The sequence below is a fragment of the Kogia breviceps genome, chromosome 13 (genome assembly GCF_026419965.1).
Source record: "Kogia breviceps isolate mKogBre1 chromosome 13, mKogBre1 haplotype 1, whole genome shotgun sequence".
NCBI lineage: Eukaryota > Metazoa > Chordata > Mammalia > Artiodactyla > Physeteridae > Kogia > Kogia breviceps.
The window spans coordinates 43772713-43785330 of record NC_081322.1 but is presented as its reverse complement, the minus strand read 5'-3'; the positions used below and the strand labels follow the sequence as shown (position 1 = coordinate 43785330).

Sequence of the window (12618 nt, the reverse complement as noted above, 5' to 3'; positions counted from 1 at the left end):
AAGGGGCTTCCCTGGTGGCACAGTGGTTGAGAGTCCGCCTGCCGATGCAGGGGACACGGGTTTGTGCCCCGGTCCGGGAAGATCCCACATGCCGCAGAGCAGCTAGGCCCGTGAGCCATGGCCACTGAGCCTGCGCGTCCAGAGCCTGTGCTCCGCAATGGGAGAGGCCACAGCAGTGAGAGGCCCGCGTACCACAAACAAACAAAAAAATTTTTTTAAACCTATCATATCCCCCAGGATTGTCACAAAGCTAAATGAATAGTGTGTGTAAAGTGCCTGGCACATTACACCCAGTAATGGCTCCTGGCTTGTGCAAGCCGAAGAGAACATCTGTAGGATCGTGGCAATGTATGTTCCATTTGAAAAGAGTAGCTCTAAAAGAAGGCATACTTTTCTAGTATACATCCCACAGGGCATATTTTAATATAGTGGGGGAAAAAGATTGTTCAAGGCAATAAGCAAGTTCTTGGCAACATGGTATATGATTTTATGTCTGGCAGCTACTGTATCACTGGGAAGATATTCTATAACCTTGAACCAAGGAAACAAACCTACAATATTGCCACAGAACAGTGTTTAGATGGAAATGAAGACATTCTTTGTTCTTTGCCTTCTTAAACAACTCATCACTCACTCTTTCAACAAGACCTCACAGGATTTTGTCTGTCTCTTAGATTCTGTTCTTTATTGGATGAGAGACGGCAACTTTATTAATGACATAACTTGATGTAAACATGACATTGCAAGCTAGTGCTATTTTCAGGATAGGTATTATGGTACACAGGCCCCATTACATTCCTGGAAAATAGAAAGCTTATGCCCAGCTGATACCCTCAAGCAAGCATAGTGGGGACAGCCCACCATTTCGGGCTCAACGTGAAGAATTCCGGGCAGGTTAATCAGAATTTTTTTATGGAATATATTTGAAAGAAGTTTCATATAATTCTGAAACAGTTCAAAAGGAAAAAGATGGGACCTAAAACTGGCCACTGACTTTGGTTATTAGTGAAGTTGAATATTACATGTGTAATATTTGTATTTTCTCTTCTGTGATTTGTATATTCATGACTTTTGCCCACTTTCCTATTACAGTGTTTGTCTTTTTCCATATTGTTTGGATGTTTTAATATGAGGAACATTAATATGATTGTCAAATACATAGCAAATATTTTCTAAGTTTTTTTTTTTTTTTTTTGTTTGTTTTTTTTTGTGATAATGAGGGCCTCTCACTGTTGTGGTCTCTCCCGCTGTGGAGCACAGGCTCCGGACGCGCAGGCTCAGCGGCCACAGCCCACAGGCCCAGCCGCTCCGCGGCATGTGGGATCTTCCCGGACCGGGGCACGAACCCGCGTCCCCTGCATCGGCAGACGGACTCTCAACCCCTGCGCCACCAGGGAAGCCCTTTTCTAAGTTTTTGTTTGCCTTTTCATTTAGTTTATGACGTTATTGATGTAGAGATGCCTTCCATTATAATGTAGTCAAATCTGCCATTTCCTTTGTGATCTCTTGCCTTGAAACATCTCCCTCTTTATTCAAACCTGATTTTACAACTGCTTAATGTCACCTGATGATACAGAGAGGTCTAGGAAGGTGAAGACTGAAGGGTAGGTTGGATTAAACAATTAGAATGCCTTTGATCAATTTTAGGGAGTAATTTCTGTACACTTGTGAGTTTTGACCCCAGATTGCTAGAGTATAAACAGTAAGTACAGACTAAAAACTAAGATTTCGAGAGCCTTTATGTAAATGAAAATAGACACTATCAAAGTCTGTGGATGGGGGAATGAGGAGCTGTGTTGAGGAGACTGACTCAACCTTTACTATGGCAGATCTGATATGCCTTCAAAGAGACAGTATCCTTTCCTCACGATGGCTGTGACCCTCTTTGGTGATTAACTCTATCCTCAGAAAGAAATTCCATGACTCTATATTGGATGATGTCTCAGAAAAAAGAGGAGGGAGGTTATGTATCATCATAATAGTGGTAAAAAAATGAGTTTGAAAGCTTTAAAGCATTTCTCCATGTTATTTCATTTTAGCCTTAAGTGTCAAAATGAAATAGGTAGAGAGCTATCATTATCTCCATTTTACAGAAGAAGAAAATGAATTCCAGAGAGTTCAAGTAATTGACTAAGCCTAGGGTGGTACCTGGTGTGAAATATCAGACTATATTCTTATCCTCATAAATGTATAGTTTTGTGAGTGAGACAAGATATATTAAAGGAACAGTTAAGAGTATCCAAGAGAGTACACACCAGCATCAAATTAAATTAAACACTGTAATGAGTGGAGCTAATAATAATTGCCAAACAAATAGCTGAGAAAGGGTTATATCAATGTTGTCTCATTATTAGAGAAGATTTGATGGAAACATTAGTATTTCAAATGGGAGTTGGATTTTGGCAGGTAGAAAGAAAACATTTCAGGCAGGAACATAATAAGAAAGCATTAAGCTAGGAATGTGAGGTCTGGTGTAGGGAAGAAAAGGAGGCTGGCCTGTTGGAATAGGCTTGTTAGGAGCAGGATATTAGGATGGAAAGGAAAAGTCAAAATTTTAAAGGCCTAGAATAACAGGGAGAGATATTTGAAACAGAAACTGTAAGCAAGAGAAGCATTGCAGATATTTTCAAAGGGGAGGGAAATAAAGAGTTCTTTAGGAAGAGTGATATGATGAGAACATTCAGAGCAGATAGAAGGAAAAGATGCTAGAGCCTAGAAAGAGAGTTAAAATGCTAAAACTGCCATCCAGATGTGAGGTGATGAGGTCTTTATAATGGTAGTGGGGATAGAAAAGCACAGAGGTAAATTCAGAATCACAGTAGCTGAAGAAACTTCTTCCCAAGAGCTGAGTCCCAGGGAGTGAAGATAGTCTGATGCCAGTGAAAAAAAAGACAGGCAAATAGATACATTTTTTATATCCATATTTGTATATCTTTTGTGTATATATATATATATATATATATATATATATATATATATATATAGAGAGAGAGAGAGAGAGAGAGAGAGAGAGACAGACTACTGTGATCATGTAGCAGGCACCCAATAAATGCCTACTCCCTGCTCCCCTCTCCAGGGCCCTGCAGATGACACTGCTTAAGAGGTTATTAGTTTAGACATAATGACTAGGATTGTGAGAATAGATGAGCCCTCCGATGCAACAAATGCAGAAATTAAAAAAAAAAAAAATTAAAGGTCCACGGAGTAAGATTCAAGGAGCATTCACAGTTAATGGATGAGAGAAACTAACAAAGATGATTAAAGGAACAGGGGAGAGTGTAGCTCCCTCTGACAACAGCACAATCACCTTCTAAAGCATTAGGTTTAAAGCCTCGTATGCACTGTAAAGGGTGTGAACGGTAAAGTTAATAGAGAAAGCAGAGTTATTCTGCCGAAGAGACCCATTTGAAAGTGAAATAGAGGTCAAAACCCCACTCTAACATGGAAATTGGAAACCACCAGATGTTCCAATGCTGTGGTATAGTTCAAAAAGGGCAGGATTGATGGATTATTAACCGTGCCAGCTGGCATCATGGAATTTATGTTTTCTTTGTTATGTGAAATGTACAATCATAACAGAAACATTAAAAACCTGAGTAGGTTCAAGGAAGGGCACAAAACAATATAAATCAAATTTTGCTGTAATAAATATAACGAACAGCAGAGGGCTCCCTTCCACATATGGCAAATTCTCAAGGCAGACAAACTCCAAATGTTTGGAGAAGCTTTTTATTTTCTGGTAACTTCTGCTAGCAATTGAACATTTTCATACATAAGGGGGAAAAAAACTATGCATCTGTAAATAAATTACAAACACAATATTTAGATCACAAGGTCCTAAGGCTCTTTTCTTTAAATTTTTTTCCACTGTGCTTTTGCTAATGAGAAACTTTATCTGAAGTCATTAATAAAAGGATTCAGGGTGGTCTAGTTATAAAATGCCTCAAGACAGAAGAGTGACAAGAAGTTACAATCCAGAATAGTCAAATACTTAGCAATTATGATCTTGAATCATCTGACAGGATTTCTTTTTAAATGAAAGTAATGATTTGGGGAATTAATGGTAATATATGCACAGTATGGGAAATAAAAATAGAAAGAGGAAAAAATCAGTAAGCTTATCCTCCAGGTATACCTTTAGTTAATATTTTGGTTTTTTTCAATCTCTTTTATGTATAACTTTGTTTCCATGTTAATACATAGTCAGATTGATTATTATATTATGTATAGAAATTATAATTTTCATCTTGCTTCAATAATTAACATTTCAATAAAACATGTCATAGTCCATTAAAAATTTATTAGTATACATAACTTAAAAATTACATGACATTCAGTAATGTGAACATATATACTAAAAGGAATTTAACCAAATATAGTTGGATATTTAAGCACATTCTAAATTTTCTTTTCACATAAGTGTAATATCTTTTTGCCTAAAATCTCTTTTCTGTATTGTAAATGAGCTCCTTAAGCTAGTTTTCCAGATAAAAATTTTTGACAACAGAGTATGAAATAAGTGGCCAGTTTAAACATAACTTCTGTTTAAGTGGGGATGAAACAGTTAAACTCTAAAACCTTAGTGAAGCAGCAAAATGACCATTTTTAGCCACACTGCTGCCCCTGAAGGACAACTGATAACAACACGTGGTAAATACCCACAGCATAGAATAGAAGAGACCACTCAGGCTTGATAATTCGCATCAGAAGCACACTACAGTCATATCGACATTTGTGTATTTTTAATATTGCTTTTAAACCTATTCACATTTTTTTACACTTACCTGGGAAAACGGACATAGTACATTCTGAAATATTGGTATAATTATTTTCTTAATTTATCATATTATTGTTTTAAAATCCTGTATTAATGGAAACAGTAGGCATTATTAAAAAGAGATATGTCAGCCAGTTAGTACTCACTGACACTTCGAGTGAAAATTCTGGTGTTTGGATAGCAGACCCAAATGCACACCCTTTAAAACACACTGCCTGCAGGGGTGGACTTTTGGCTTTGCAGTGACCATGAAGTGTGAGTGCTATGATGGACTAAACACAAAATCTGCAGTCAGATGATTTGGGTTCAAGTTTCACCCCAATCGTTACCAGATGTATGATTTTGGACTAGTGAATCCTTGGAATTCACTTAGGGGATTTAAAAAAAAAAAAGAAAAGACAGTAGAGTGATTTCTCTAACCCCTCTTATGTAACTCAGACTATTTACCTGATGACACAGACAGTATTTCCATAAAATTGCAATTTTGGGCCTGTTATTCCTGTATCCAAACGCACAAACTAGAATCACAAGAGGGCTGCCCTCTGCAACCAGGACTCTAACAAATTAGAGCCGAGAGAGAACCAATATCTGGTTAAGCACTAAGATATTTTAAAATCAAATCAAAACCCTATTTATATTTTTTATAAGATATTTTTAAAGTATTTTGAATCATTCATAAAGCACACTATGTAGTAGACTATGTAATCTGTCCATATTTTCAATCAGCTTTTTAAAATTTATTATGAAAAATAAGGATAAAAGTAGATTTTGCCCCAAACATATTGTCATGCAATTTGCACATTGTCCTTAGAAAGGACAATGATTTTTCAAAGGCCAGTTTTACCACTAGTTAAGTAAGGGCACTCATTTAAATACTGATATTTTTATTTAAATGCATATGTTTGACAGCTTCTTTGGATTCATCAAAGCATATCATTAACTACATCAGGAGTCAACAAATTTCAACCGTTCAACTCAGGGGCCAAATTCAATTGGCTGCCTGTTCTTCATAGCCCACGAGTGACGAATGATTTTACATTTTTAAAGGACAGAAAAAAATAAAAGGAAATATAATATTTAATAACACATAGAAATTATATGAAATTTAAGGTGTGTCCATAAAGTTTTTAATTTCATTAATAGAAAATTTCTTTTCTATTAATGTGGAAATTCTTCTCTCTTGTTATGTAAGTACTTACATAATACCCTTAATTTTGCCTCTTGGCCCACAAAGCTTAAAATATTTTATTTACTATCTGGCTCTAAACAGAAGAAGTTTGCCAAACCCTGAACAATGCCAAAACCCCAAACCATTTTTTAATGTTCCCTGGGCTCCTTATAAATAATTAAATCCTTTTCCCCTTTAGCATTAGAAGCAAAGAGTCTATAACAATTTTTTTTTTTTGGTTCCCCAAATTATATGACTTTGGAATTACCAGGGTACCTTCAAAAACTATTGATCTTTGTGTCCCAGCCCCAGAGAAGGTGATTTAATTGGTCTGGGGTATGCCCTCAGCTTTGAAAGTTTTAAAAGATGCACAAGTGATTCAAATGTGGAGTTTGAGAACCACTGATTTAGCACACTGCAAATCTAATCTACCGGCTTCACCTGGGCCCTCCCTTCCTCAGACAGCCCTCTTGCTCCTGCTAATTCCCCAGCACAGGGCCCAGGGGGCAGCTGCCCCAAACCCTCCAAACTCTCCTTAAGCCATCCATTTCCACTGCCCCAGGCTTCATTTCTAATAGCAAGTGACCTCCTCCCCAACTTGATTGAAAAGATCAAGGCCAATTCATCACCAAATTTGCCTGTCTTACTTCCTGAATGGAATTCCTTCCTTAAGTCCATTCTCTTCTGTCCAACCCTTCTAGAGGGAATATACTATGGTGATTAAAAAGAGATATTGAATCAGGGAGACCTATGAGTTCCTGTTCCTCTACTTACAAGATATGTGACCTTGAACAAATTATTTAATCAATTTGACCATCAGTTTTCTCATTCATAGAGTAGGAGTAAAAACAATCCTTACCTAATAGGGATCTGCTCGAGAATTAAATGAGATATGCTTGCTACTTAAAGTGCAGTCCTTAGATCATTGCCATCACCTAAGCACTTGTTAGAGATACAGAATCTCACATTCCACCCAGACCTTCTGAATCAGAATCTGCATTTTAATGAGATTTGTTTGTGATTAGTGTACACATTAAACTTTAAGAATCATGGTGCTAGGAAGCTTTTCATTTCACTGCATGCCCAAGCTGAGTCTCTTTTCAGCCCTTCGACAACATATATATATATAAATAAATAAATAAATAAATAAATAAATATATATATATATATATATATATATATGAGATGGTGGTGGTTCCCTTGAGTGTGGTTTTTATGTCCAAAAAGAGATTTGCTTAATTAAAAAGCAAATTGATCTGTCAGCCATGTACAAGATAATTTGAAACCAGGAGTAACTAGTGTGAGGGAAAGGGACGGTTAAAAAGTGCAGGGTTACCTTCACGCAACTTAGGAAAAGATACTCCCTCTGAGCATTTATGACCCCACAGGTGTGCACCTGATGAGCTAACAGAGTCCCTGCACAATTTAGAAAAACATACTCCTCTGGGTTCCTGCTGCCGTGTTTCAGAGCACATAACTTGCCAAATACAGCAGGGGATATGCCAGTTGGCCATGGGTAGGGTAGTATGTGGCAACGCTTTAGACGTGAGATTAGTTGAGGTCCTGAACTAGCATGCGGTCAAATGGAATGAAAATGATGGATTCCAGAAAATGCCAAAATGGTGGAGGGCAATGGGGAAAAGGTAGGGTGGAAAGTGGGGTTGTTAAGGAAGACTTCTGGGATGAGGTAGAATTTGACACAAGGGCTTGTATAACCGGGGTGTGGGGGAGGGGGAATGAAATATTTAGTATGTTATGGACAGTATGAGAGAGATAACATTTGGAAAGTGGCAGCCAGTGGGCACCATATAGCAGGAAGAACAATGGACTAGGAGGCAAGAGGGGGTTATTGAAGAGTCTCAACTCTTAAGCTATGAATTTGAAACTACATTATTTTCTTCCAATAACTGCACACAACTATGCTAGACCAAGCCACTGCCAACAACATCTTAGCCCAAGTTTATGCTTTTAGTCACTTTACTTGATTAAGATTTAATATTATAGCCAATTTATCACATTCTCTCCTTTCCTCTAGCCAGGGGTGTGGTCTTTGTTAGATGCCAGCCCCCTTCCTCCTCTTCCCTGAAATATCTCCTTTAGAGTTGGGGCAGGACAGAGTGAGCTTGCATGCTTCCCCTTAACCCCCATCCCTACTTGTCTGTGGCTACAACATGCTTTACCTCACCAACACTCCCTCTAAGCCATAACTCTAGGCACTGGCAGTTCCTTATGAAATTTGGTCACATGTCTGGCTGACCTCAGCTAGCACTGTTGTTTCACATTCTTTTGTCCCTCATTATGAGATTCTTCTAGAGACATATGACCCCAAACTCTAACTTCCTTGGCCAGTTGGTAGGCCTACAACATGTATACGTAGGAGCCCTCTCAGCATCTCTTAAAAGGGGGCACATGTCAATGGGGGAGGTAAGAAATCTTAGTGGCCTCTCCACTGAAGAGTTCCTTCCCCAACATGCAAGTACCTATACTTTCACATCTGTGACTTCTCTCTCTCTCTCTCTCTCTCTCTCTCTCTCTCTCTCTCTCTCTCTCTCAGCTAGCAGCTCAGATGTAGTTCATCAGCTCTGCTAACTAAGCAGACATTCAACCAGGAAATGAAATGTCAGTAGGCCTTTCATTAGCTACCCCCAAATATATGAATGATTCTCTTAGACTTCCTTCTCTTGTCTTCAGTGAAAGAGAAGAGAGGAAATGAGTACTTCACTCCCTCAAAAGGTTTTCTTCTCCGTTTTCATACATCAGCAGGGGATAAGAGATAGTGGAATGATAATGCCTGGTCTGTTGGAATAATCCTTCTCAGTTACACGTGCAAAAAGATAGCAGGTCCCACTAGCTGCAGTTTTCAGGGTTTAGAATTTGGGGGACCATTTCAGCTCTGGGTCTTACTGATGATTCTGAGTCAACAGAGAAAATCCTACTCACCCCCTCTTGTTGCCCTGTTACAAGATTGAGATACTAATTCTCAGAGAAGGGAATATGTTTGCCCGATAATTTAGAGGTGAGATTTAAATACCAACACCATGCTCCTCCCACTGGTTCTTTTTTTATATAAGTTTTTTTTTTATTTTATTTTTGTCTGCTTTGGGTCTTTGTTGCTGTGTGTGGGCTTTCTCTAGTTGCAGTGAGCGGGGGCTACTCTTCGTTGTGGGGTGCAGGCTTCTCACTGTGGTGGCTTCTCTTGTTGCGGAGCACAGGCTCTAGGCACGTGGGCTTCAGTAGTTGTGGCATGCTGGCTCAGTAGTTGTTGCGCACGGGCTTAACTGCTCTGCAGCATGTGGGATCTTCCCAGACCAGGGCTCCAACCTGTGTCCCCTGCATTGGTAGGCAGACTCTTAACTACTGTGCCACAGTGAAGTCCCCTCCACTGGTTCTTTTTTTTTTGGGGGGGGGGGGAATCTTTTATATTTTTATACACATGACAAGATTTTACACCAATAGTCAGTTAAATAGTACAAATTTACATTCATGAGGAATGTTAAAAAAAAATTCAACTAAAAAACCCACTTCTTCCTGTGACCCAAAATCCCAACATTTTATAGTGCAGGGGAGAAGCGGGCTGGGGGGGAGTATCCAAAACAAGTCTCTCCCAAAAGAAATGACTTAAATTTCACATTTCCTCTCCACACAGGATCCAAATGGTGACAGTGTAATTTACAGTTCATCTTTTTCAGCTGTAGATTTCTTTGCTGTTTCTTGTTCTTCCTCATCCGTTCCTGCATCCATTTCTTCGTCGTCGTCTTGCTCTGTGTCTTCTGCGGTATCCTCTGTTGTTTCTTCAGGTTCTTCTTCTGGCTCTTCTTCCACCTTTGCATCAGGGTCAATGTTTAAGCTGAGGCAAAGCATTCTTTCTATTCTATCTCCATATGCTTTAGTGTCTGGTAAAAGATATCCTGACCGCAGTGTTGCTGTTTCAAACAAAACCACAGCAAGATCTGAAACTGTTTTGTCATCTTCCATCTTCCTTAACTCTTCGAAGCATGTCTCTGATCAGTGGGTGTCTGGGGTTAGTTTCAAATGTTTTCTTCTGGCTGGCGTAATAATTTGTAGAGATGTCCTTGCCGGTCTGGTATGCTTGGGCTTTCATAATTCTCTCCATGTTGCCAGACCATCCGTACTGGCTGGCCACAAGAGCACATGGGGACTCTGTCAGGCGCTGAGAGACCACAGCCTTTTCAATCTTGTCCTTGAGGGCTTTATCTTTCATCCAATTGAGCAGAGGCTCAAATTCTTTCTCAACTGCTTCACGACTCTCCTTACTTTTCTCACTTTCATCAAACTTCACTCCTTCCTTGGCAACATTCTGGAACCTCTTCCTGTCGAACTCAGGAAAAGCCTGAATGCAGTATTCGTCCATAGGTTCTGTGAGATAAATTACTTCATATCCCTTTTTCAGAAGTCGCTCAACAAATGGAGAAGATTCAGCCTCTTTTCTGCTGGACCCAGCCATGAAGTAGATTTTGTCTTGCTTCTCCTTCATTCTTTCCACATACTGGTCTAGACTAGTAATGTCACTTGGATGATGAGAAGACTGGAATCTAAGCAGTTTAGCAAGACGTGTTCGATTTGAGTGGTCTTCTATCACACCAAGCTTGATGTTGGTACCAAATTCTTTCCAAAAAGTATCATTGAATTTCTCATCAGCAATCTTCTTGATCATGTCCAGGGTTTTACGGACAAGTTTCTTTCTAATCACCTTAAGCAGTTTATGTTGCTGAAGAGTCTCACAGGAAACATTCAAGGGGAGATCATCTGAGTCTACAACACCCTTGACAAAATTCAGGTACTTGGGCATCATATCATGGAAGTCGTCTGTGATGAATACTCAGCGCACATACAGCTTAATGTAATCGCTCTTCTTAGATCCATATTCATCAAACAGACCACGTAGTGCAGATGTGGGTACAAATAAAATTGACTTGGAGGTAACTTCCCCTTCAGCAGTAAAGTGGATATATTCCATGGGGTCATCGCTTTCCTTTGAAAATGATTTGTAGAAAGCTTTGTATTCATCATCCTCCACTTCTTTCGATGGTCTCTGCCATATTGGTTTGATATCATTCATAAGTTCCCAATCCCAGACAGTTTTTTCAACCTTTTTAGTTTTTGGTTTTTCTTCCCCTTCTCCTTCCCCTTCCCCTTCCCCTTCCCCTTCCCCCCACCTCCTCCTCCTCCTCCTCCTCCTCCTCCTTCTTCTTCTTTTCTCCTTCCCCTTCTCCTTCCCCTTCCCCTTCCCCTTCCCCTTCGCCTTCCCCTTCCCCTTCCCCTAGGAAAGTTTATGAACTGTGAATATTTTTTCACGAGACTTTTAATTGCATCCAGTTCAAGGTAATCAGATGCTTCTTTTAAAACAAGGGTAATTGTCGTTCCCCGTCCTAGAGTGTTTCCTCTGGGGTCAGCAATTACAGAAAATTCATTGGAGTCGGACTCCCAGATGTGCTGGGTGTCGTTGTTGTGTTTAGACGTGACAATAACTTTATCTGCTACAAGGAAGGCAGAATAGAAACCGACACCAAACTGGCCAATCAGTTCTGAACTTGACTGGCCATCTTCTTGTGCCTCAGTCATTTTGTTTAAAAACTCGCTCGTCCCAGATTTGGCTATGGTACCAAGGTTTTTAACCAACTCTTCCCGGGTCATTCCTACATCAGTGTCTGTGACATGGAGCAGGTTCTTCTCCTTGTCACACTTAATTTTAACCGTTAATTCCTCATTTCCAGCAAGAGCATTTTCATCAGTCAGTGATATTAGCCTTATCTAAAGCATCAGAAGCATTTGAAATCAGTTCTCTCAGGAAAATCTCTTTATTTTTATACAATGAATTGATAATAAGTTTCATCATTCTGGTAACTTTGGCTTGGAAGGCAAACTTTTCTGATTTCTCTCTAAGTTCTCTTATTTGGGATGCATTTAATCCATCCAACCGAATAGCTTCTTCCTCTCTCTGTACTACTTCATCATCTGTCCTTGAGCCTTCTCTACTTTTACCCAGATCTTCTTCCACTGTCCCATCCACATCCACTTCATCATCAGCCTGGACAGACCCGAAGGTCAGCAGGACACAGCAGAGGCCCAGCACCCACAGGGCCCTCATGGCACACGGCCGGTGAGTCTCAAGTCCCCTTTGATCGCAGGAGCCACCTCTGCCCCCACCACGCCAGGCTCCCATACTCACACCTCAAGCCTTGCGATCCGCCCACCCACTGGTTCTTGATAAGTCAGCTTACTCATCCATAACTTGAAAGTTTTTAAGCTAGATGACTCCAGGAAAATGAGACTGAACAGCCACATTTTATAAGCATAGCCATCATTTTATCCCAGTGAGTACCTCTACGTGCTTTTTACAAATTGATATGATTAGCCATAGTGTTGAATGCTGAGCCTAACTCGCTCATCAGTTACAAGCATCTCAATGTGTTACGTTGGTTTAAGAGGGAAAAAACCCACTCCTCATTATCCACTGTATCCATTACTCCATAGATTTTGACTTGTTGAACACTGGGACATTAATACAACCAACGAGGAAATGGGGAAGAACTTTCCTTGGAAAAACTGTTCTTCCTGCGTCAAGATATTCCAACCTGTAGCCATGGACAGCTGCAGTTAAGCCAGCTTCCTGTGCCTTCAGAAAGGTCAAGCTGGAAATCGTCTTAAGGAA

The 12618-nt window shown here is 39.8% G+C and overlaps 1 protein-coding gene across 1 annotated transcript; it reads right to left on the bottom strand.

Annotated features, from left to right (window-relative positions):
- Positions 1-9354: 9354 nt before the first annotated feature.
- LOC131767910 (endoplasmin-like) lies at positions 9355-12153 on the bottom strand. Its single transcript, XM_067011256.1, is given in 4 exon segments — positions 9355-9917; positions 9919-11188; positions 11230-11715; positions 11717-12153. Coding segments are annotated over 4 exon segments (2472 nt in total). The 5' UTR covers positions 12130-12153; the 3' UTR covers positions 9355-9614.
- Between the last annotated feature and the right edge of the window lie 465 nt (positions 12154-12618).